General features: G+C 45.9%; 1 protein-coding gene across 2 annotated transcripts in view; it reads right to left on the reverse strand.

The window, feature by feature from the left end:
- Positions 1 to 6,047: 6,047 nt before the first annotated feature.
- The window catches only part of LOC117361116 (phosphatidylinositol-binding clathrin assembly protein-like), a 273,794-nt gene continuing 257,352 nt past the window's right edge, over positions 6,048 to 22,489 (reverse strand). For both annotated transcript variants that reach the window (XM_033946028.1, XM_033946029.1), the window contains exon 19: positions 6,048 to 10,854. In XM_033946028.1, the coding sequence (XP_033801919.1) occupies positions 10,840 to 10,854 (15 nt within the window). In that variant the 3' untranslated portion in view covers positions 6,048 to 10,839. The remainder of the gene's footprint in view (positions 10,855 to 22,489) is intronic.

A 22,489-nucleotide genomic window follows, 5' to 3' on the forward strand; every position in this document is an offset into this window, starting at 1 on the left:
CCCTTGTCCCCTTTATTTCTCTCTCCCACTACTTGTCTTTCTCTCCCACTGCCTGCCTGTCTTTCTCTCTCCCCTGCCCACCAATTTCTCTACTTCCCTGATTCTTTCGCTCTCCCTCCACACCACCGAAGGCCTGGCTGTCCCACCCCAATGGCCTGTACCCCCACCCCGATGGCCTGCACCCCACCACTGAAAAAGCCTGTACTAACCCCCTGAAGGCCTGCGTGTTTCTCCTTGACCTCCCGCACATCCCTTTAGCTAATTGCATCAGGGAGCAGCATGCAGAGAGGATCGCTGGTACTTTAGCGATCCTTGCAGGTTGCCATAGTCCTCAGGAGCTGTCTTCCCTCTGCCATGATTCTGCCTCCGATGTCAAAGGAGGGGTGGGACCGTGGCAGAGGGAAGACAGCTCCTGAGGGCTATGGCAACCTGCAAGGATTGCTATAGTACTGGCGATCCTCTCTGCAGGCTGATCCCTGCTGGAATTAGGTAAAGGGATGCATGGGAGGCCAAGGGAAAAGCCAGACGCCACAGCACTTCTCCACTGACCCTCGCCCTCTAAAGCAGGAGCAGCAGCGGCCAGCCAACAAGATGCAGTGCTGCCGATCCAGCTTTAGGGAGCGAGGGGGGAGGGTCAGTCACTGAATCAATTCACCCGAAATGAATCAGTGAATTGATTTGAATCGGGCAGCACTATTCCCAACCTCGACTCTTACCACAACAAGCGTCTTGAACAGGCAACAAATGGCCCAGAGCTGGAAGCGCTTCTCCTGGTTGCCCAAACACCTGCGCACTGCTTCTGTTTTGCGTAGTAGGCACTAAGCTCCATCCCCCGCCGACCTTCTAACCCTGCCCTACCAGCACTCTGATTGGCCGGCGTTCTCCAAGAGGTGGATTAATTGGATGCCGGTCAGGAGAAAAAAAAGAGAAGGGGAACTGATGGCTCCGCAATCGACTCCCGTTGCCTGAGTGATCAACCAGTCGATCGTGATCGATGTACTGGGCACACCTGATCTATATGATTCAAAGAAATGGTTTCCCTTCATGGTTAGATTGTCACTTCCTATCATTTAAACAGATTTACATAATTTGATATGTACAAAAGATAAAGATCATGGCAACATCACTCTTATAATTTTAGCTTTCAATGTCAACGTCTCGGCTATTTTTTTTTCATCTATATGTGCTCTCCTAGTTGCCTTCACTTCTCAGCGGACAATCACATTTTCCTGCACACTTCATTTCCCCATGCTTATTTAACTTTATGGAAACTGCTTAAGAGATGTGGCAAGAATGCCCAGTCTTTTCTTAACTAAGCATTATGTGAGTGAATGTGAAACACTATTTTAGTAGTTTCTTGCAAAGGTTTGTACATCTGTGTATGTTTTTCACATACATTAAAGCAGGTGTTTCATTGATCTACAACACCATGCCCTACACTTTCAATATCAAACAATCCTATATAATAAAACCATAAGCGCACATGCGCACTTAGGGTTTTGTGTTCCCTGCCACCGTGGTGTGTGATCCGTGGCCGTTCTCCATTTTAGAACCCGGCGGCAGGGAACATTCTGACCAATACCCTCCTCCCGCCCTCACTCACCATTTGGCCAGGCAAGCTCTGTCCCTGCCCGCGTTCTCGGCAGGAAACATACCTCCCACCCTCACTCGCCGCTGCCACCGATCCTCTTCAGAGCAGCCTGTCCTGCCCTCACTCGCTGCCGCCGCTGATGCTCTTCTAAAGAGCAGCCTGCAATGGTGGCTGGCTTTAGCGAACCTCGCAGGCCGCTCTCCAACCTCGGTAGCACGTTCCCTCTGACGCACGGGATCGCGTCAGAGGGAAAGCACTACCGAGTTGGAGAGCGGCCTGCGAGGTTCGCTAAAGCCAGCCACTACGATCGCAGGCTGCTTTGAAGAGGAGCAGTCCAGAAGACGCCGGGATGGAGGGAAGGTAAGAAACGGATCAATACCGGGGGCCAGGGGGAGAGGGAAAGGGGGCTGCTTTGGGGGGGAGGGGTGTGCTGGGGGAGACAGAAGGGGCCATGGAGAGCTAGGGGGCTGCTTTGGGAGAGAGGTGTGCTGGGGACAGACAGTTTTGCTCGGGGGAGGGGAAGACAGAAGGGGCCATGGAGAGACAAGGAGAGGGAAACGGGTGCTGCTTTGGGGGGGGAGGTGTGCTGGGGACAGACAGCTTTGCTCTGGGGAGAAGACAGAAGGGGCCATGGAGAGACAAGGAGAGGGAAAGGGTGCTGCTTTTGGGGGAAGGTGTGCTGGGGACAGACAGCTTTGCTCTGGGGGGAAGACAGAAGGGGCCATAGAGAGGGAAAGGGGGCTTTGGGGGGGAGGGGTGTGCTTGAGGCAAACAGCTTTGCTCTGGGGGGGAAGAGAGAAGGGGCCATGGAGAGACAGGGAGAGGGAAAGGGGGTTGCTTTGGGGGAAGGGTGTGCTGGGGGGAGACAGAAAGGGCCATGGAGAGATAGGGAGAGGGAAAGGGGCTGTTTTGGGGGGAGGTGTGCTGGAGACAGACAGCTTTGCTCTGGGGGGAAGACAGAAGAGGGCCATGGAGAGACAGTTAGGGAGAGGGAAAGGGGCTGCTTTGGGGGGGAGGGTTGTGCTTGGGGCAAACAGCTTTGCTCTGGGGGGGAAGACAGAAGGAGCCATGGAGAGACAGGGAGAGGGAAAGGGGGCTGCTTTGGGGGGAGGTGTGTGCTGTGGGCAGACAGCTTTGCTGGGGGGGGGGGGGGAGACCGAAGGACACAGACAGCGGCAAAGGAGAGAGAGATAAAGAAACACAGACAGACACATCGATTCTAGCACCCGTTAATGTAACGGGCTTAAAGACTAGTTATAGAAATATTACCACATAAATGGTTAGAAAGCCAAAAGTCTTGATTGCATACATATACAATACTGTATATACTCAAATATAAAGCGGGATTTTTGGGCCCAAAAATGGGGGTCCTGGTTTGTATTCGGTCCAGCGCCCCCTCCCAAAATTAATGCTGGCCGCTGCCAGGCTTTGTAACCTGTCCCCATACCTCCTCTACCGATCCCTGGTAGTCCAGAGGTGCAGCGAGCAGGAGCAAGCTTTCCACACTCCTGCCCCCGCTGCTAACCCAATCAGTGGTGGTAGCCACGAGATCGAATTTCTTCAGCCACTGAGTTGCACTGAGCAGGAGTGCGCTTTGGCGCTCCTGCTCGGCGCTGAGTGGCTTCTTGACTGGCTCCCATGAAGCCGCTGAGTGCCAAAGCTCGCTCCTGCTCGGTGCCGCTCAGTGGCTAAAGAAACCCAATCTCACAACAGACACCACCAACCGGGTTTAGCAGCGGGGAGGAGTGCAGAAAGCTCGCTCCTGCCTGCTTAATCTCTGGACCACCAGGGATCGGCAGAGGTACGAGGACAGGGCAAGGGGGGGGGGGGCTGGGTGCAGAGTCTGACAGGAGAGGGAAGGGGGAATGGTGCAGAGCCTGACAAGAGAAGGAAGGGGGCTAAGATTTAGGTCCTGATGGAATGAGGGAAGAGGGTTAGGTGCAGTGCCTGGCAGGGAGGGGACTGGATGCAGAGCCTGGCAGGGCACTTGAATATTACGCCGCCTAACATATTCGAGTCAACCATTTTTCCTCCTTTTTGGGGGGAAAATGGTGGTCTCTACTTATGTTCGGTTCGACTTATATTCAAATATATATGATAATTGGAGGAAGCCCCTTTGCATTTTTGCCTATTCTTCTTAGCCAAATCGCTTAAGCTCTTTCAAGGGGATCTGCATTCAGGTCTGGGCTTTGACTGGTTCATTGGAAGACTTTTTTTTTTTGCTAAGGCACTCCATTGTGCTCTTCTCTCCCTAGCAAAATGCATCAGATTTTCCTTTGGGAATTGCATACAATTGGGGAGTAGCCTAATAGTTAGTGCAGTAACCTGAAAACCTGGGATCAATTCCCAAGGCAGCTCCTTATTAACCTGGGCAAGTCACTCAATTCTTCATTGCATCAGGAACTACATAATATGTAAATCGTTTTGATTGTAACCACAGAAAGATGGTATACTCATATCAAATCCCTTTCCCCTTTCCTGTAGACCAGGGATATGCTGGATTTTACGTCATCCATATTACTTAGCAATGAGAGCAAAAAAAAATTCTACTTTGGTTTCATCAGACCAAAATAGTCATCCACATGCATGCAGTACCTTACATTGCATTAAACATGGCTTCTGTGGGAGAATTAAGTCACTGCCAAAGAAAAGCAATCTTGAATTTTTTTAAACAATCAAAATTTTCACCAGCCTCAGCCAGAATTTCTGTAGTTATTTTAAAGTAATCTTATAGCTCAGTGGTTTTAACTCATGGCTACTACTTTGGAGGGCTAGCAGTTTCGATATGTACCAAACTGTTTCCATTTTACAATAAAAGATCTGAGAGTGCCTTTATCCTGGAGTTCTTTTGACAGCTCCAAGTTCATGTTTACATTTCTGTTTCAAATTCACTTCATAGAACTGTATTGACAGTATTCAAACTCAGCTCACTCACTGTTTGACTGAATGGTTGGGCACTATTTATGAGCCTTAAGTGCAATTTTTGGAACTGGAGTTAATGTGGGTTTGCCAACACAAAGATTGTAATGAGTTCTTGCTTTTTATTCTTTTCATTTTCAAGTACATTGAAAGCACAGTTGTGAACTGAAGCAAACAATGAATTTTCAACAGTATTTTTTTTAGATATATGAAGATTTCAGAAGGCACTGTAGGGAGGACTGAAGCCTTAATGACTGGCACTCAGAAGTTCAAAACTCATACTAATATAATGCCTTTTTGTGTTTATTTAAAAAAAATCTGATCCTCTCAATTTATGTCAATTAATCTTCAAACCATAGACAGGACAGTAATTCTAGCCTTCTAGCCCAGACATGGGCTACTCTGGTCCTCGAGGGCCAGAATCCAATCAGGTTTTCCCCAATGAATATGCACGAGATCTATTTGCATGCACTGCTTTCAATGCATATTCATATTCATTGGGGAAATCCTGAAAACCCAATTGGATTCTGGCCCTCGAGGACCAGAGTTGCCCATGTCTGTTCTAGACAGAAAATAACTATCCCTTGTGACAACTTAAAAAAATATAAGATTAATAATTTCCTAAATTATGAATAAACGAGGGATATGGAAAAAGTAGTCTTAGCACTTAGCAGATAACCTGTCTGAGAATTCTGGAATAAAACCAAATACCATTTCAGCCATGCTTGTCCATTTTATAAAAGTAGACAATATTTGTAGCCTATGATGTGCCAGAAACAAGCAAGCATCTTAATATGCTCATTAAGGCTTTAATTCTAAGATGATAGTTTTCCTTCATCATTTTATTTCATACTAAAAACTTCTGCATGCATATTTGTAAAACTAAAAGAGGCCTATTTAAAAATAATTCAGCTGGACAAGAAATATTTTCCTGTGATCTGCAGCTTATCTGGACCAGCACTATCAAAATGTATGTGGTAAAAAACACTCAAGTCCTCACTGTGTGCCTTCTGGTTAGTCATAAAAGGATTTTACAGTTGCACAGGTCAGTTAAAATCATTACTGGTAGACGGTCTACTATCCTACATGGTTTTCCCTCATTGGCCTTGCAGTATATAAACTGATTATTATTATTATTATTATATAGGGGTCCTTTAAATAAGGGGCATTAATGGATTTAGCACATGCTAAATGCTGTACAACCCATTATAAACCCATGAACTATATGGCACTTAATACACACTACTTTGTTAGCAAATAGATCCCTTTGTGTCAATGGGTGAAATGCTTAGGTTCCTGAGGCCAAAACCCTAAGAACAGTAGTCAAGCTATCTAGGATAATAATGCATTTTGAGTGTACAAAATCCTTTCGCAAACCTGGATTGTTCATATGCTTTGTAAATTTGGTCTTGATCAAGATTCTGTGAAGATATGTGAAATAAAAAAACAAAACAAAACCCTAAGGATATAGTCCAAAATTTGTTTCAGTGACATCAACTTAAATTTGTTTGAAATAAAGGCACATCAGATACATATGGAAAATTAACTATACTGTAATGTATTCAGCAGTACATGACAATTTCAAAATCAAATACATCAAAGGTAGTAGTAACATAATGGTTGATTTTCTTACCTAAAATATTGCCAATAAAATGTATAAATGATAGATAGTGTGTACAGTTTCCAATACTGAAAAATATAATCTCTAGAATGAAATTGACCAATACACAGTGCCTTGGATGCTTTCCTCACAGTACATACTATCCAAAAGAAATAAAAACATTTTCCCTTTAATGTACAAATAAAGCACTGATCCACAGTGCATGCTGTCTAGTCCTGGAAACCACCCCCGTCCCTGATATAGCTTGTATTTAAATCTTACAATTTAAAGATTATTCAACATTCTACAAAAGAATGCTTGGGATGGTTTTACACATTTTAAGCTATTTACAAGCATTAAAACCAATTCTCAAATAACTTATATTTGAAAATCTACATTGGATTCAGCAGAGAAAGGTTGCCAGAGGCTTTCTTAACCAGATTCCGTATTTTTAAAAAAACTGTATAACTTGGCAACAAAATTGTGTAGACATGTCCATTGTTCTCATATGATTCAGAAAATACGATATTCCAGTCTTTCCAAGTGATATTTTCAAAGCAGTTACTGAATCAGTTTTATACATTTCAGTGAAAACAAATATGCCTAACAACTTTGCACTATCAAAGGTATACACATACAAGGATGAATTTCAAACATTAGCAACATCAATATACAAATCTAATGGGAAGCTAGTTTTTAGGACTACAGATGTATATTGAGGCTACTTATTTTAAAATGCATATTTTTAAGTAGTAAAATAGAAATAATTACTAACCAAGGGTGGTTCTATAATAACTCTACAGCAGATGTAACCCAATAGAATTCCTTTAATACTTTCAAAGTACTACTAAATCCATTCTGGGATAAAGCTATTGCTCTTCTCCAGCTTATCACCAGCTTCAAGTATATAATTTTGTTGCCTTCAACAAAATGTCCAAACCCACACATTTGATAAGTTATTAAGAAGTAATGAGTTCTAAAAGAATACCGTTGAAGCCAAAATTATCTAAGGATGAATATCTATAATTACTACCACGTATCAGTATACAATACCAGTAAACCTGGCCAATATTTTTACTTAATATTGTTGCTGCAAATTGAACAATTTTAGGTTTCTCAGAAAATAAAAACCTCTAGGGATTACAAATAGAATATTTTCATTGCTAAATATATTTTTGACAAGGATTACAAGATTGGGGCACACAATACAGTGCTTCATTTTTCATCCAAAACCTTTCTTTCCGATATATATTAGTACAGAGACACATATTGCCTTTTATAGATTTCTAAGACTGAACACTGATTAGTGAAGTGGTGTATTTTAAAATATTTCTAAAGAAATATATGGCCAAATAACATTTTCAAGTGTACATTGTTTTGTGATATCTGTTCGTGGCTGAGTTGGAGACTAAGGCCAGAGCTGGGCAGACTTAGGATCAAATATTCATGTAATACTGCATCATACCATATGCTATGGGTTTGTCTTGTTGGGCAGATTGGATCAACCATACAGGTCTTTCTTTATCTGCTGTGATCTAGTTACTATGCCTCCAAACCCTCAGGGATGGCAGGATAATAATCTTGTGTTAAAACACCTGCACAAGCACCTCTCTTACATTTTTGGCACCAACACACAAAATGACTAATAAAATGATGCTTTAAAGAGAAATAAAGGTTTAAAAGAATTTATTAAAACACAGGTCAAACTTCAGGTTCACTATAGCATAGTTGCGGTTTGTTTAAAAAAAATTTCATGGTGTACTGGCATTTGAGTTCATATTTTCATTGATGATATTCCTAACAAAACTAAAAAAGAAATAGCCACTCCTTATAGGTGAAATATTTTTGGCTAAGTAGATCTCTGCCAAGCATTTACAATACAGATGAATTTCATTCACTTTTAAACTGAAAATTGCATAAAACATGCTACAATTTTTTATGTATATATTCCTTGAAACCTTTCTGATGTTCGGATTTTGTGGTGTAGCCCACAATACTGAGTACTGCTTAACTGCTTCCCCTCATTTCTGTAGGGTTCATGTTCTGCCAGATTTGTCTAAACCAAAGCTATTGTAATAATGCCCTTCAGCTCTCAATCACTACCCAAGCAGGATTTGGCCAAGCTATGACAAGCCCACATGGATAGGGCTTAAAGAATGCTAAAATGAAACCTCTCCAGTTAAAGTATATAACATTAATTACCTCAAGAAAAAGTTCTCCTTTGCTGAAAACATTTTAATTACAATTCACTGCTACTTTAAGTTAAATATCAATATAAAGTCAAATATATGTTTATGTAAAAACAATGGCAACAATTTCAGGAAATGTGAGTTTTATTTAGACTTTTTGTATGGCAATTTATTTATTGATCTGAATCTCAGATAGTTTAATCTGACATGGCCGCTTTTTATGCTTTGTCTGTATTCTGCTGCATTTAATGGACTAGTGTAAGCTATAATACCTTCTGTTGAAAAAAAACAGTTGTATTGTATGATGAACTGTTGAGACCATACAAGACTTATCTCATTACATTTTTTTTGTTTTTTCAGTGACACAAAAAGTAATTCAATTACCATAACATAAGTTTGAAACTTCTGCAAGTTCAACTCCTTTGCATGTGTTACTACAGACTAATTTTTGAAAACTAAATTAAGCTAAACCAAGCTCATGTCCTGTCATTCTCTTCCTAGCTAGGCTGAAGCAGAAAATACATACGAAAGTTAGGGGCTAAATTCAAGTCTGTTATCCTTGAAGTAGAGACAGCTAACCTAGCTGACTTTAATCATTCCTGGAAAAAAAACAGTATTTAGCCATTCAGCAGGTAAATATTCTCACTACAGGGCCTGAGCTGCTAGGTTCCACTGTTACTAAATGTTTGAATCTCAACCTCCATGTGTTTCAATGGGTGTACACAAAGTTCTGTCAATCTAATGAAACAGTATCCCAGCCTATTAAATTTTTGTATTCTGGAAAGAGCGTTGCATTACATTAAAGAATCCAGGTTTTACGCAGTAAATGTAGAATGCCCAAAATCCTCAAACTCCTTCAGTATTCTAGGCTGAAGTGAAACTTCAAAATTTTTAAAAGTGTCAAGTAGCAGTCTTGTAAGTCATGGCTCAAAAGAACACAAAGTTCAGAATGTTTCTTTCAAGCATGCATCAGTCAAGCAGCCCAAATTTTCTAATCCCATTACTGCACACAGTAATTTAATATTTAAAAAGTAATTTAATGCATAAAGTGTGCCATTAGGACCATTTAATGGCCTTGATCTGATATCAAACTAACTCTGGTGGCTCACTTTACCACTTTAAACGTAGTTAGGATATCTCAAGGTTGTAGCAAGCATCCTATTATATGACTTGAAAAGTTCATAAAATACTGTATCTATTAAAATGATGTTTCTTTTCAAATGAAATTTTTGGCATTAATGCCTGGCCAGACTGCAGTAATATTTTCCAAAAGTTTTAAAACTAAAGTTGGTTTTACAATTTTATGAGAAATTAATACAAAATCTGTGAACACTGAAAATACTACAAACAAATAAAGATACTGCAGCATTAGACATGACATACTAGGATTCCACATATATACAGATTTTTAACATTTTTGTACTTATTGTTTGACATTAAAGTGGCATGAGTTATTTTTCTAAGGCTGGACAATAACCAGGAATGTAATTTATTATAACTTCCCAGTGCTGGTAGCTGAGGAACTACCTGTCTAGACTGCTGATCTTGTCAATCTGTGGACAATTTTTTTTTTAATGGATCTTAAATCGTATTTCCTAAGCCCTTAAAATATGCTGCTATTCAAAAGTGCAGCACTTCATATCAGCTGTTTGAAGCAAGTGGTTAACTCAAACCAATACAAGGTAATTTACATTTTTAAGAAAGTGCAATCATTGCCCTCCCCTCTACTTTTTTCTAGAATTTAACTACATTACTCTGCGACATGCTCATTTTTGTAGCCTCAGGATAAAGATTCCAACCATGCACCTTCCAAATCAACAATGCAAGTGCTCCAATGCAATGCAAACTTCCAACTGATTCTTTTATATATTACATATTGTTATTTCACAGCATTTAAATCTCACAGTATAAAATTTGTGAATTATAAGACGCTGTTCTAGTATGAAAAAGCTGTCTGATTATTTTTCTTTTATACCATATTGGCCTTACATTGTTACACAAGCAATACTCAAAGTACATTATTACAGCATTGGAAAATATTATTGCTCAACTTTAAATGAGCTTCGTCTTGATTGCAACAGCCACAGAGCTTTTTTTTCCCCTGAAAAGAAGAGGGAAGGAGGGAGACAGTCTAAAATAAATAAAAATATTCAGCCTTAGAATCTGTTCAGCAGTGCCTCTTTATAGGCTTCTGCTTGAGAATACAAATCACGGAACAGTCAAGAGAGCACTTTCTTAGCATGGAACGATCTTTCCAAATTCATTTGACCCTTCAGTTTCCATCAGGGCAGGGCAGATACATCTCAACTTGCTATCTGTAAACAGTCTTGCACAGTCCAAAATAGACAATAGGATTCCATAGTATACTGACAGTCAAACAAGATGTCCTGAAAGCACAGCAGTTCATAGTAAATTTGTATTACATTGGTACAAGAGTACAGAGATGCCCCATTGAAGACTGCGCTGCAAGAAGTTTGAAAATTCAGTCTCTTCTTTTTACCAGTATTTGGTTGTCAAACTGACATGTTGCTTTGGCTGCTCTACATGAACTGCATCTGTAGGACAGGAAAAATAGGCAGATTATTTCTCCAGTATTTTTTCACTGCTTTCCATTTGAAGCAGAGAGAAAACAATAGCTGGATAGATTTCTCAAGTCAAGTCTATTTCAATATTTAGTGGAGAAATATATTTATCTGGGGCAACATCCATTTGCTGTTGACATACTTGGCTTTAATTTACTGCCAAAAATTTGAGCTATTGTAACACTGCATACAATGAACCAGTGTTTAGGGAGGTAAAGGTGAAATTAGATCTTACCTGCTAATTTTCTTTCTTCAAGTCCCCCCCCAGACTAGTCCAGATGCTTGTGTTTAACCGTCTCTTACCAGTAGATAGAGATCAAGAGCTAGAAGGCTAGAGACATCACACTTCACGTATCCTGTGCAGCATGACTCCAGCCAGTATTTCGATAACAGAGCAATATGAAGGAGTTGAAAATTAAAACCATTTAAGGCATTACCACTCCTAAAACTATAAACCATCAAATTTGTTCAAACAAAACATAATCAACCAACCAGGCCCAATTGACACACTCACTCTACAACATTCACTCCGTGATTCAGATCACCAAATAGTAAATCTTGTACTTTATCAATCAAAATATATGAACAGGTTCTCGAATGGTCTAGACTCTAGGGACTGAAGGGATGAAAATTAGCAGGTAAGATCTAATTTTACATCCTTATCATCCCACCAGACCAGTCCAGATGCTTGGAAAATACCAAAACAGAAAACACTTCATGTGGGAACCAGAGAAACCTGAATGCAACACTCAGCACTAAAGGCTGCATCCTGCTCTACATGCACATGTAGCGTGTAGTGCTCAACAAATGAACTAAGAAAAGTCCAAGAAACTGCCCTACATATCTCGAGGTGGAACAAGCGAATATTCAAACCAAGAAGCCTGCCCCCTAGTGAAATGCTCTTTCAGTACTGCTGGGATTTGCTGACCTTTCAACAGATAAGCATAAGCTAAAGCCTCCTTAATCCAACATTCTATTGCAGTCTTGGTGGCCACCTCTCTTTTTTGAGCCCCTTCAAATTCAAACAGCCTGTCTGTTCACTAGAAGTCCTCAATTTTCTCCAAATGGCATCGTAGAGCTTTCTTAACATCCAGCAAATGGAACCTACTCTCTTGGGCCCATCCAGCACACCTGAAACACCAGAAGAGAAATGCACTGGTTTATGTGAAAACACAGTGGCCACTTTTGGTAAAAAGGAAGATACAGGCTGTAGCACTACCTTCTCTTGGTTCATGACAAGAGAGCTTACAACTCAAATTCTTCTTGACAAGGAAATATTAACTAAGATAGGTTCAAATGACCATTCTATAAACACTGACACCACCAAATTCAAATTCCACAGCAAAACCACCAGCCTACTCAGAAGTCTTACCAAATTCACACCCTGGAGAAACCGAACAATATTCTGATGGAATGCCAATGTTTGTCTACAGACCAAGCCTTTGTAATATGAATTAGCTGCAATCTGCATCTTCATCTTCCATTATCCAGGCCATTCTGCGAGATCACCAGTGTATTAGCCACCACTACCTTCAGGGGCTCCACCTGATTACCTGCACACCACTGTTCAAATTTACTCTATACCTAAACATACATCAAGGTGCTTATTTACTTGGGTAGAGTATCCTTGACTTTGCAACCTCGCCCTTTCAAGAGCCAGATCTAAGACAAAGTCGACCCAGGTATGGCATCAGAACTGGATCCTGATAAAAGAGGCCCTCTTCAACGGTCTTCAAAAGCTTAAGGGATCCTTCCACACTAAAGCAGCTCAGATTTCCATACTAAGGCCTTCTTGGCCAATCTAGTACCAATAGGGTCACTGTGTCCTCAGTAGCTTCAATCTGCTGAATGACTCTGCCCAGCAGAAACCACAAAGGCAATACATAAAGAATCCCTTTTTGAGGCCATAGCTGGACCAGCACGTCTATGGTGACTACTTCAGATCCTTTCAGTGACTGAAAAGCCTGGGAACTTTCAGGGTTATCCCTGCCATCAGATCCTAATGGCCTCCTCCAACGCTCCACAATGAGAGAGAGAAACGGGATGGGATTTGAAATACCACCTTTCTGTTTATAGTACACATTATTATAGAGGTACTTATTTTATACCTAGGACAATGGAGGGCTAAGTAGCTTGCTCAGAGACACAAAGAGTTGCAGTGGGAATCGAACCTGGTTCTCCTGGTTCTCAGGCCAATGCAATAACCATTAGGTCACTTTGTGAAGGCTTCTGGAGTTAAGAGTCCACTCTTCTGAATTCAGAGCAACTCTACTCATGAAACTGGACTGAACATTCTGCATTCCCAATACATAAGCTGCTGAAAGCTGCAGGTGTTTCTTCACCCATTCCATCACTGCCATTTCCTGAGCTAAACCTCAACAAATTATGTATGCTACTGCTGTACCATTGTTGGATAACAGATACATTAATCTGTGCTCTAATCTCGCAGCAAACACCTGCAAGGCCATACACCTTGCACATGCTTCTAGACAATTAATAGGTACTATCATCCCTGAACCACCTGGCCTTGATAATGAACATCCCAGCTACTGAGACTGGAATCTGTCAACACCAACACCCGGTATGGAGTCTCCAAGTCTATCTTTTTTCTCACACTTGCCCCTTATAGCCATCAGTATAGGCTGCTCCTTGCTTCACCCCTCAAGGACAACAAACTTCTGCCCATCTTCACTCTGCAGTGACCACTAAGAAAGCTATTGAGAAAGACTGTGACCAGTCAGACTCTGTGCCTGACGTGTTCCCAGCTAGAAACCCCAGGAGAGGCAGAGACAGGGCTAGGAAAGCTGTTCCCAAGCCCCGCAGAGCCCAGCAGCCTAGGATCCCTGAATACATTAGGGAGGACTCCACTGAAGATGAGGTCCTATCTGACTATTCAGAAGCTAAGGACATGGAAACTCAGTCCAGTTCTGCTAGGTTTGCTCCCAAACCTGTGAATATTAGGTTTAGGCAAAATGCCCCTGGGAGAAAACCCTGCAGTTACCACAATATCCACAGGGGGAGCCCAAGAGAGCCTCAGAACAGCGCAGGCACACTGAGAGCAGGGCGTGGCTCTCACACTAAAAAGCCAGCCACTTTCTCTCCAGAGTTAGAGAGAACAAGAAAGGGAAAAGGTCCTCTCTCCAGTGCAACTGAACAGCCTAGAACCCATGGAAGTGGAGATTGTAGCTCCTTGCCAGGAAACTGAGGCCACACCTCAGGTGGAAGAAATGGAGGTTGGTGAACAGATATTTCCAGAACATGAGACAATGGAAATAGGTATTGCCTGCAAGGCTAATAACTGAAAAACTGTGTTTTCTTTTTGGAGAAGTTTTCCAAGCCAGCCACTGCTTTAAAGTGAACTGTTTTTTTGAATGCTGTTTTGAAGTTTTTGAATGGACAATTATCAAGGCTTGTGTTGCAGCTTGCAGCTTAGTGAGAAAGAGGGTTTGTTTTTTTTTTTTTGCTTTTTTCCTTTTTGCTCACAGAACTGCTAAGGCCAAATTCAAAGCCCCACGCGGAGGCAGGGCTCTTTAGCTGCAATGTTATAAAGGACTATGACTAAGGTGACCATACGTCCCGTTTTGAACGGGACAGTCCCTTTTTCACATCCCCTGTCCCGTTGTCCCCACTCACAGTTTCGGGACGCCCGAAATGTCCCGTTTTCAGAGAGGGTCCCAAAGCTGTGAGTGGGGACAACGGGACAGGGGATCGCAGCCTCCTATCTCTCCCTCCCTCCCCTCCCGGCGAGTTGACAACCTCCCTCCAGTAGCGTCGGCAGCCGCAGCAAGCTAAACAGGCTGCTTCGCGGCTTTCTACTGCCGCTGAAGCGTCACTGATGACATCATCGGTGACGCGACAGAGGGATTCGCGGGCAGGAGAAAGCCGCGAAGCAGCCTGTTTAGCTTGCTGCAGCTGCAGACGCTACTGGAGGGAGGTTGTCAACTCGCTGGGAGGGTCGGGAGGGAGAGATAGGAGGGTCAGCGGGGGTTGGGCTGGGAGGGGAGAAAAGCGTCTGCCTCGGGTGTTTCAGGCAGCAGTAGTGTTTACAATTCGCTGCTGTTGCCGGCTTCAGGACTTGCTCTCTGCCGGGTCCTGTCTACTTCCTGTTTTCATGAAGACAAGACCCGACAGAGAGGAAGGCCTGAAGCTGGCAACAGCAGTGAATTGTGAATGCTGCTGCTGTCCCATGAAGTTCTTGGGTGACAAGGAGGAAAGGGAGCAGAGGGGGAGAGAATTGGGGAGAGTGTTGAAGGAAGATGAGGGAGGGAATGAAAGGAAATGCTAGGGCTTGGAGGGAAGGAGGAAGGTATGCCAGCCCAAGGGAAAAGGAAGGAGAAGATGTCAGAGCAAGGAGGGGGGAGGGATAGATGGAAGAAAAGGAAAGGAGAGAGATGCCGGGAATCAGGGAAGGGATGATGCCAGACCATGGGGAAGGAAAGGAGAAAGCACAGTTACTTACCGTAACAGGTGTTATCCAGGGACAGCAGGCAGATATTCTTGACTGATGGGTGACGGCACCGACGGAGCCCCGGTACGGACAATTTTAGAGTGATTGCACTCTAAGAACTTGGAAAGTTCTAGTAGGCCGCACCGCGCACGCGCGAGTGCCTTCCCGCCTGACAGAGGCGCGTGGTCCCCAGTTAGGATAAGCCAGCTAAGAAGCCAACCCGGGGAGGTGGGTGGGACGCAAGAATATCTGCCTGCTGTCCCTGGATAACACCTGTTACGGTAAGTAACTGTGCTTTATCCCAGGACAAGCAGGCAGCATATTCTTGACTGATGGGTGACCTCCAAGCTAACAAAAAGAGGGATGGAGGAAAGGTTGGCCATTAGGAAAACAAATTTTGCAAAACAGATTGGCCGAAGTGTCCATCCCGTCTGGAGAATGCATCCAGACAATAGTGAGATGTAAAAGTATGAACTGAGGACCAAGTAGCAGCCTTGCAGATTTCCTCAATAGGAGTGAACGGAGGAAAGCTACAGATGCTGCCATAGCTCGAACTCTATGGGCCGTGACAGAACCTTCCAGTGTCAGTCCGGTCTGAGCATAACAGAAAGAAATGCACGCTGCAAGCCAATTAGACAACGTACGTTTAGAAACAGGACGTCCCAATTTATTCGGATCAAAGGACAGAAAGAGTTGGAGAGATGATCTGTGGGGCTTAGTACGCTCTAAATAGTAAGCTAAAGCCCGCTTACAGTCCAAAGTATGCAGAGCCTGTTCACGAGAATGAGAGTGAGGTTTCGGAAAAAAAAACAGGCAGAACAATGGATTGGTTGAGATGGAATTCAGAGACAACCTTAGGGAGAAACTTTGGATGTGTACGCAGAACCACCTTGTCATGATGAAAGACCGTAAAAGGTGGATCTGCAACTAGTGCATGTAGCTCACTGACCCTCCTGGCAGAGGTAAGAGCAATAAGGAAAAGTACTTTCCAAGTGAGAAACTTGAAAGGAGTGGTAGCCAAAGGTTCAAATGGAGGTTTCATCAAGGCGGAAAGAACCACATTGAGATCCCAGATTACAGGAGGGGCTTTAAGAGGTGGTTTCACATTGAAAAGACCCCTCATGAATCTGGACACCAAGGGATGAGCTGAGAGAAGTTTTCCATGAACCGGCTCATGAAAAGCAGCAATAGCACTGAGGTGGACTCTGATGGAAGTAGACTTAAGGCCAGAGTCAGACAAAGAAAGAAGATAATCCAACAATGTCTCCACTGCCAGAGAAGTGGGATCGAAATGATGAAGAAGACACCAGGAAGAAAATCGTGTCCACTTCTGATGGTAACATTGCTTTGTGGCCGGTTTCCTGGAGGCATCCAGAATGGAACGAACGGGCTGAGACAAAATAGTATCATGAGAAGTCAGCCTGAGAGATACCAAGCTGTCAGGTGCATAGACTGGAGGTTGGGATGTAGAAGGGTCTCCTGATGCTGTGTAAGCAGAGAAGGAAACAGTGGAAGAAGAAAGGGTTCCCTGGAACTGAGTTGAAGTAGAAGGGAGAACCAATGTTGCCTGGGCCACCTTGGAGCAATCAGAATCATGGTGGCTCGTTCCCTCTTGAGCTTGAACAAGGTTCTTAACATGAGAGGCAGAGGAGGGAAAGCGTACAGGAACAGGTTGGACCAATCGAGGAGAAATGCATTCGCTGCCAGACGGTGAGGAGAGTAGAGTCTGGAGCAAAAAAGGGGCAGCTGGTGATTGTGAGGAGCTGCAAAAAGGTCTATCTGAGGAGTGCCCCATTGAGCGAAGATGGACTGTAGAGTGAAAGGATTGAGTGTCCACTCGTGAGGCTGGAGAATTCTGCTGAGCTTGTCCGCTAAGGAATTCTGTTCTCCCTGAATGTAGATAGCTTTCAGGAATAGATGGTGATCTATGGCCCAAGTCCAGATCTTCTGGGCTTCCTGGCACAAGAGACGAGAGCCTGTCCCACCCTGTTTGTTGATGTAGTACATCGCAACTTGATTGTCTGTGCACAGCAGGAGGACTTGAGGAAAGAGAAGATGTTGGAAGGCCTTGAGGGCATAAAACATCGCTCTGAGTTCCAGGAAATTGATGTGATGCTTCATTTCCTGAGCTGTCCAAAGTCCTTGAGTTTGGAACTCGTTCAAATGAGCTCCCCAGGCGTAAGGGGAGGCATCGGTGGTGATGATAAGTTGATGAGGAGGTAGATGGAAGAGAAGACCTCTGGAGAGATTTGAGGATATCAACCACCATTGTAGAGACTGACGAAGAGATGATGTCACAGATATGTGACGTGAGCAAGGATCCATCGCTTTGGACCACTGGGTAGCTAGGGTCCATTGAGGAGTGCGCAGGTGAAGACGTGCGAAGGGTGTGACATGAACTGTGGAGGCCATGTGACCCAAGAGTATCATCATTTGCTTGGCAGAGATGGAATGTTGTGGAAGCACCTGCTGCCATAGAGATTGAAGCGTTTGAAGACGGTTGGATGGCAGGAACGCTCTCATGAGGACTGTGTCCAAGACAGCTCCGATGAATTGAAGTCTCTGAGTGGGGATGAGATGAGATTTGGGTAGATTGATCTCGAACCCCAGAAGTTGCAGAAACAGGATGGTCTGGGTGGTGGCCTGAAGTACTGTCTGAGATGAATTGGCCTTTATCAACCAATCGTCCAGGTAAGGAAACACCTGAAGGTGGTGGGAACGTAGAAAGGCAGTCACCACAATCAGACATTTGGTGAACTCTCTTGGAGAGGAGGCAAGACCGAAGGGTAGCACCTTGTATTGGTAATGACAACGATTGATCATGAAGCGTAGGTACTGTCTGGAGGCCAGATTGACTGGTATGTGAGTGTATGCTTCTTTGAGATCGAGGGAACATAGCCAGTCGCCTTGATTGAGAAGAGGGAAAGAGTGGCCAGAGAAAGCATTCTGAATTTCTCTTTGACCAAGCATTTGGTGAGATCACGAAGATCTAGGATGGGTCTGAGATCTCCTGTCTTTTTGGGAACTAGAAAATAATGGGAGTAGAATCCTTGCCCCTTTTGATCTAGAGGAACCTCCTCTATGGCGTTCAGAAGGAGGAGGGATTGAACCTCTTGAAGAAGGAGGGAAGATTGAGGAGTGTTCAAAGCAGACTCTTTTGGTAGACCTTGGGCAGGAAGAGTCTGAAAGTTGAGAGAGTAGCCGTGGCGGATGATGTTGAGGACCCATTGATCCGAGGTGATGGTTTCCCAACGGCTTATGAAATGAGTAAGGCGTCCTCCAATAGGCAGCGGAAGATGGGCAGATGGAGGGATACTGGCTATGTCCTGGAGAACCAAGTCAAAAGGGTTGTGAAGATTTTTGTGGAGGAGGAGGCTTCACCTATTATTGCTGCTGTGCTGGTCTAGTGTTTTGCCTCTGACGCCTGGGTTGTGGAGGTGCCGGTGGCAAAGGACGAGCCACAAATCGACGTTGGTAGGCCGATTGCTGACGAAAAGGCCTGGAAGGTGGGGTCTTCTTTTTTGTTTTGAGGAGAGTATCCCACCTAGTTTCATGAGCTGAGAGCTTTTGGGTAGTGGAGTCCATGGATTCTCCAAACAGCTCATCCCCCAGGCAAGGTGCATTAGCCAGTCGATCCTGATGATTGACATCAAGTTCTGAAACTCTGAGCCATGCCAGTCGGCGCATGGCCACCGACATAGCCGTGGCCCGAGAGGTTAGCTCAAAGGTGTCATAGATCGACCTGACCATGAACTTACGAAGTTGTAAGAGCGATGAAGAAGTTTGGCGAAAGGCAGATCTTTTACGGTCAGGGAGGTACTTCTCAAAAGCAGTCAGATTTTGTATGAGATGCTTGACATAGAATGAGAAGTGGAAAGCGTAATTCCCTGACTTGTTGGCCAACATCGCATTCTGGTACAACCTCTTGCCAAATTTGTCCATGGCTTTACCTTCTCTGCCACTAGCTCCCGTGGATTTCTTTAGAGTGGATTCCACTAATAGAGACTCATGTGGGAGCTGTGGTTTGTCAAACCCAGGAATCGGGATGACTTTATATAAGGAGTCTAACTTGTGGGGGGCTCCTGGGATGGTCAAAGGTGTCTCTAAATTCTTGTAAAAAGTCTCTCTCAAGATGTCATGGAGAGGTAATTTGAGATATTCCCTTGGATGTTGGTCAAAATCCAGTGCATCAAGAAAAGCTTTGGATTTCTTTGACTCAGCTTCCAAGGGAATAGAGAGAGAATCACACATCTCTTTCAAAAAAGATGAGAAAGAGGTTACATCTGGTTTAGAGGATGGGTCTAAAGCAGAAGGATCCTCATCACCAGATGAACATTCCCCTTCAGAGAGAAGAGGGTCCTCCGAGTCACCCCACAGATCAGGATCCCTAACCTGAAAACTGCGGTCTCGAGATTCCGGTGTGGAGGGTTTCAGGTGTCGGGATTTGCGTGCCGACTTACCTGACCTCATAGACACGGTACTGGGAGACGTTAAGGGCTGCATCGGTGCCAAAGTCTGAACAGCCTGGTGTTGAGCTCTCGGCAGAATGTACCGGTACCGACAAAGTGGATGCCGATAGAAGGGGTGCTCCACTGTCGGTACCGGTTGCTCAGACCGGACCGGGACCGGGAGGCTCGGTGTCAAAAGTGCAGGAAGGAGTTGTTGCAACTGTTCCTTAAGCTGCACCTGCAGGACAGCGGCAATCTGCTCATCCAGCAAAGGCACCGGTACCGCCTTTTTCTTCTGCGGTACCTGCGGTGCCGCTCTACGCCCCGAGGATGAGGAACCCGAGGTCGAGGGGCTCACCTCTATTGGGGTGGAGCGCTTCCGTGGGCGCCTCGAGGCGGCCCCCGATGGGAAGGAGGCCTGACACTAGTGTGGAGGGGGCCCGCCCCCATCCGCCCAAGCCGTCAAAAAGACGGAGAAGGCTTATCAGCCGTCGGCGGCTGAGACTTGGGCAAAGCCCGAGGGTGCGCCTGTTGACGTCGCGGCGGCAGACACGAGAACGCCGGGGTCGGCTTCGCCTTCGATCTCACAAGGGAGGCAAAAGATCGTTCGTGCTCCGACAGGCGCTTAGTGGCAGCCTCAATGGAATCGTCAAACAATTCGTTCCCTACGCAGGGCAGGTTGGCTAGGCGATCTTGGAGATTAGGATCCATATCAACCAGCCGCAACTATGCCAGCTGGCGCATGGCCACCGCAAACGCTGAGACACGGGACGAAAGCTCGAAAGCGTCATAGGCGGCGTGGAACAGGTGAAGACGCAGCTGGGACATATCCTCAATCAGCTGCCCAAACGCAACCTGGCGAGAAGGGGGCAAGTCCGCCTGGAAAGCGGGCAAGGACCGCACTAGATGTTTGAGGTAGGAGGTAAACGTGAACGAATAGTTCAGTACCCTAGAGGCCATCATGGAATTTTGGTATAGTCTGCAGCCAAACTTGTCGAGGGTCCGACCCTCCCGACCCGGTGGGACCACCGCCGAGACCCGGGACGGGTGAGACTTCTTAAGCGAAGACTCAACGAGCAAAGACTGATGGGACAGCTGAGGGCGCTCGAACCCCGGGCAGGGGACTGTCCGGTACTTTGACTCCATCTTTAAAGGCACCGCCGTGACCGCATATGGGGTTTCCAGGTTACGGATGAGAGCCTGCCGGAGCACCGGGTTCAGCGGAAGCCTGAGGGACTCACGAGGCGGAGAAGGCATATCCAATTCCTCCAGGTATTCTTTGGTGTACCGGGAATCAGACTTGAGGTCCAGTTTAAGAGCCCGCCCCCATGTCCTGGACGAACCTGGAGAAGGACGGGCGAGCCACTCCCCCACCCTCGGGGGGTGTCGCCGAGCGGGACCGCCTCGTCGAAAAAGAAGGGGAAGCCTCTTGGGAATACCAAGGCTCCCTCTCAGCCTCACGCTCCGAGCCCCAAGAGACACTCAAAGAGCGCACCGGGGTCGAGGACCTACACCGCCTCGAGGAGCCCCTCGGAGACGACCCCAGAGTACGAGGCACCGACCGATGACGGGTCAGGGACCTGTCCCCGGACTCCCTCGGCGAAAGCCTCGAGCCTCGGCCCAGAGCCCCGGACCGAGGGGGAGTCATCAACAATCGAGAGTTATCCAGAGACAACTCCGAAACCCTCAGCGGTCCCATAGCGCGGGCAGTCGGCGAACGGCCTCGCCTCGGCGGGGAACCTCGGGGGTGCTTAGCCACCCTTCGGACAGAGGTCACCCCGGGCTTCGAGTGACGCTTCGCGCCTCGGAGCCCCGAGGGGGAAGATCGCCTCGAGACCCGGGGCGAGGAGTCCGAGGACGACGAGAGGCGCCAGGACCGGTGCACCTTGCCCCCAGGCGCCTCGATGCGAGGTTCAGGCTGGTCCGGTGCACGTGAGGTCGGGGCCGGATGAAGATGGGCCAGCGCAGCGCACAGCTCCGACGAGATCATCGCCCGGAGCATGTCCTGAAAGACCGGCACGGACAGCATCGACGGCATGTCCGAGGCCGCAGTGCACTCCACCGAGGGCGACCTCGATGCAGAGTATTCCCTTGCGGTGGAGGCACGTCCCGAAGGCTTGGAGGGCTTCGCCAAAGCCACAGGCAAGGAACTCCCACCATGCCCCGCCGGCGTCCCCGAGGCTGGCTTCTTCGCCGGTGTGGAACCTGTTGGAGGAAGAGGGGACTTACCCGGAGCCGAGGACTTTGTCGACCCCGAGGTCTTCGGGGCCGAGTCTCGAGGCGGGGCCGGGGTACCCAAGGCCGAGGTCAAGGCCGGGGCCGAAGCCGAGGCTGACCTTGAGGCCGAGATCGAGGGCTGGTCGACCTCAAAAAGATCCGCCATGCGGGCCTTTCATCAGCGAAGGGCCAGATGCTGAAATGTGGCACACCGGAGACAGGACTCGGTGGGATGATCAGCCCCCAGGCAGAGAATGCACCAATGATGAGAATCTGTGATGGACAGGAGGCGATCGCACTTGGTGCACTTTTTGAACCTGGTCTAGGGCCGGGACATAAGAAAATATAGGCCGCGGCCGACGAGGCCACGCAGCCGCAACAACCCGGGAGCACCTAGGCTGTACACAAAACCGCGAACTTCGCAACGAAGAAAAAAAAGATGAAACACACGCGTACAGCAACTCTCGAATAAAAAAATAAGAAAGCCGCGGTGCTA

Source organism: Geotrypetes seraphini, chromosome 5 (genome assembly GCF_902459505.1).
Source record: "Geotrypetes seraphini chromosome 5, aGeoSer1.1, whole genome shotgun sequence".
In the NCBI taxonomy this organism is placed as follows: domain Eukaryota; kingdom Metazoa; phylum Chordata; class Amphibia; order Gymnophiona; family Dermophiidae; genus Geotrypetes; species Geotrypetes seraphini.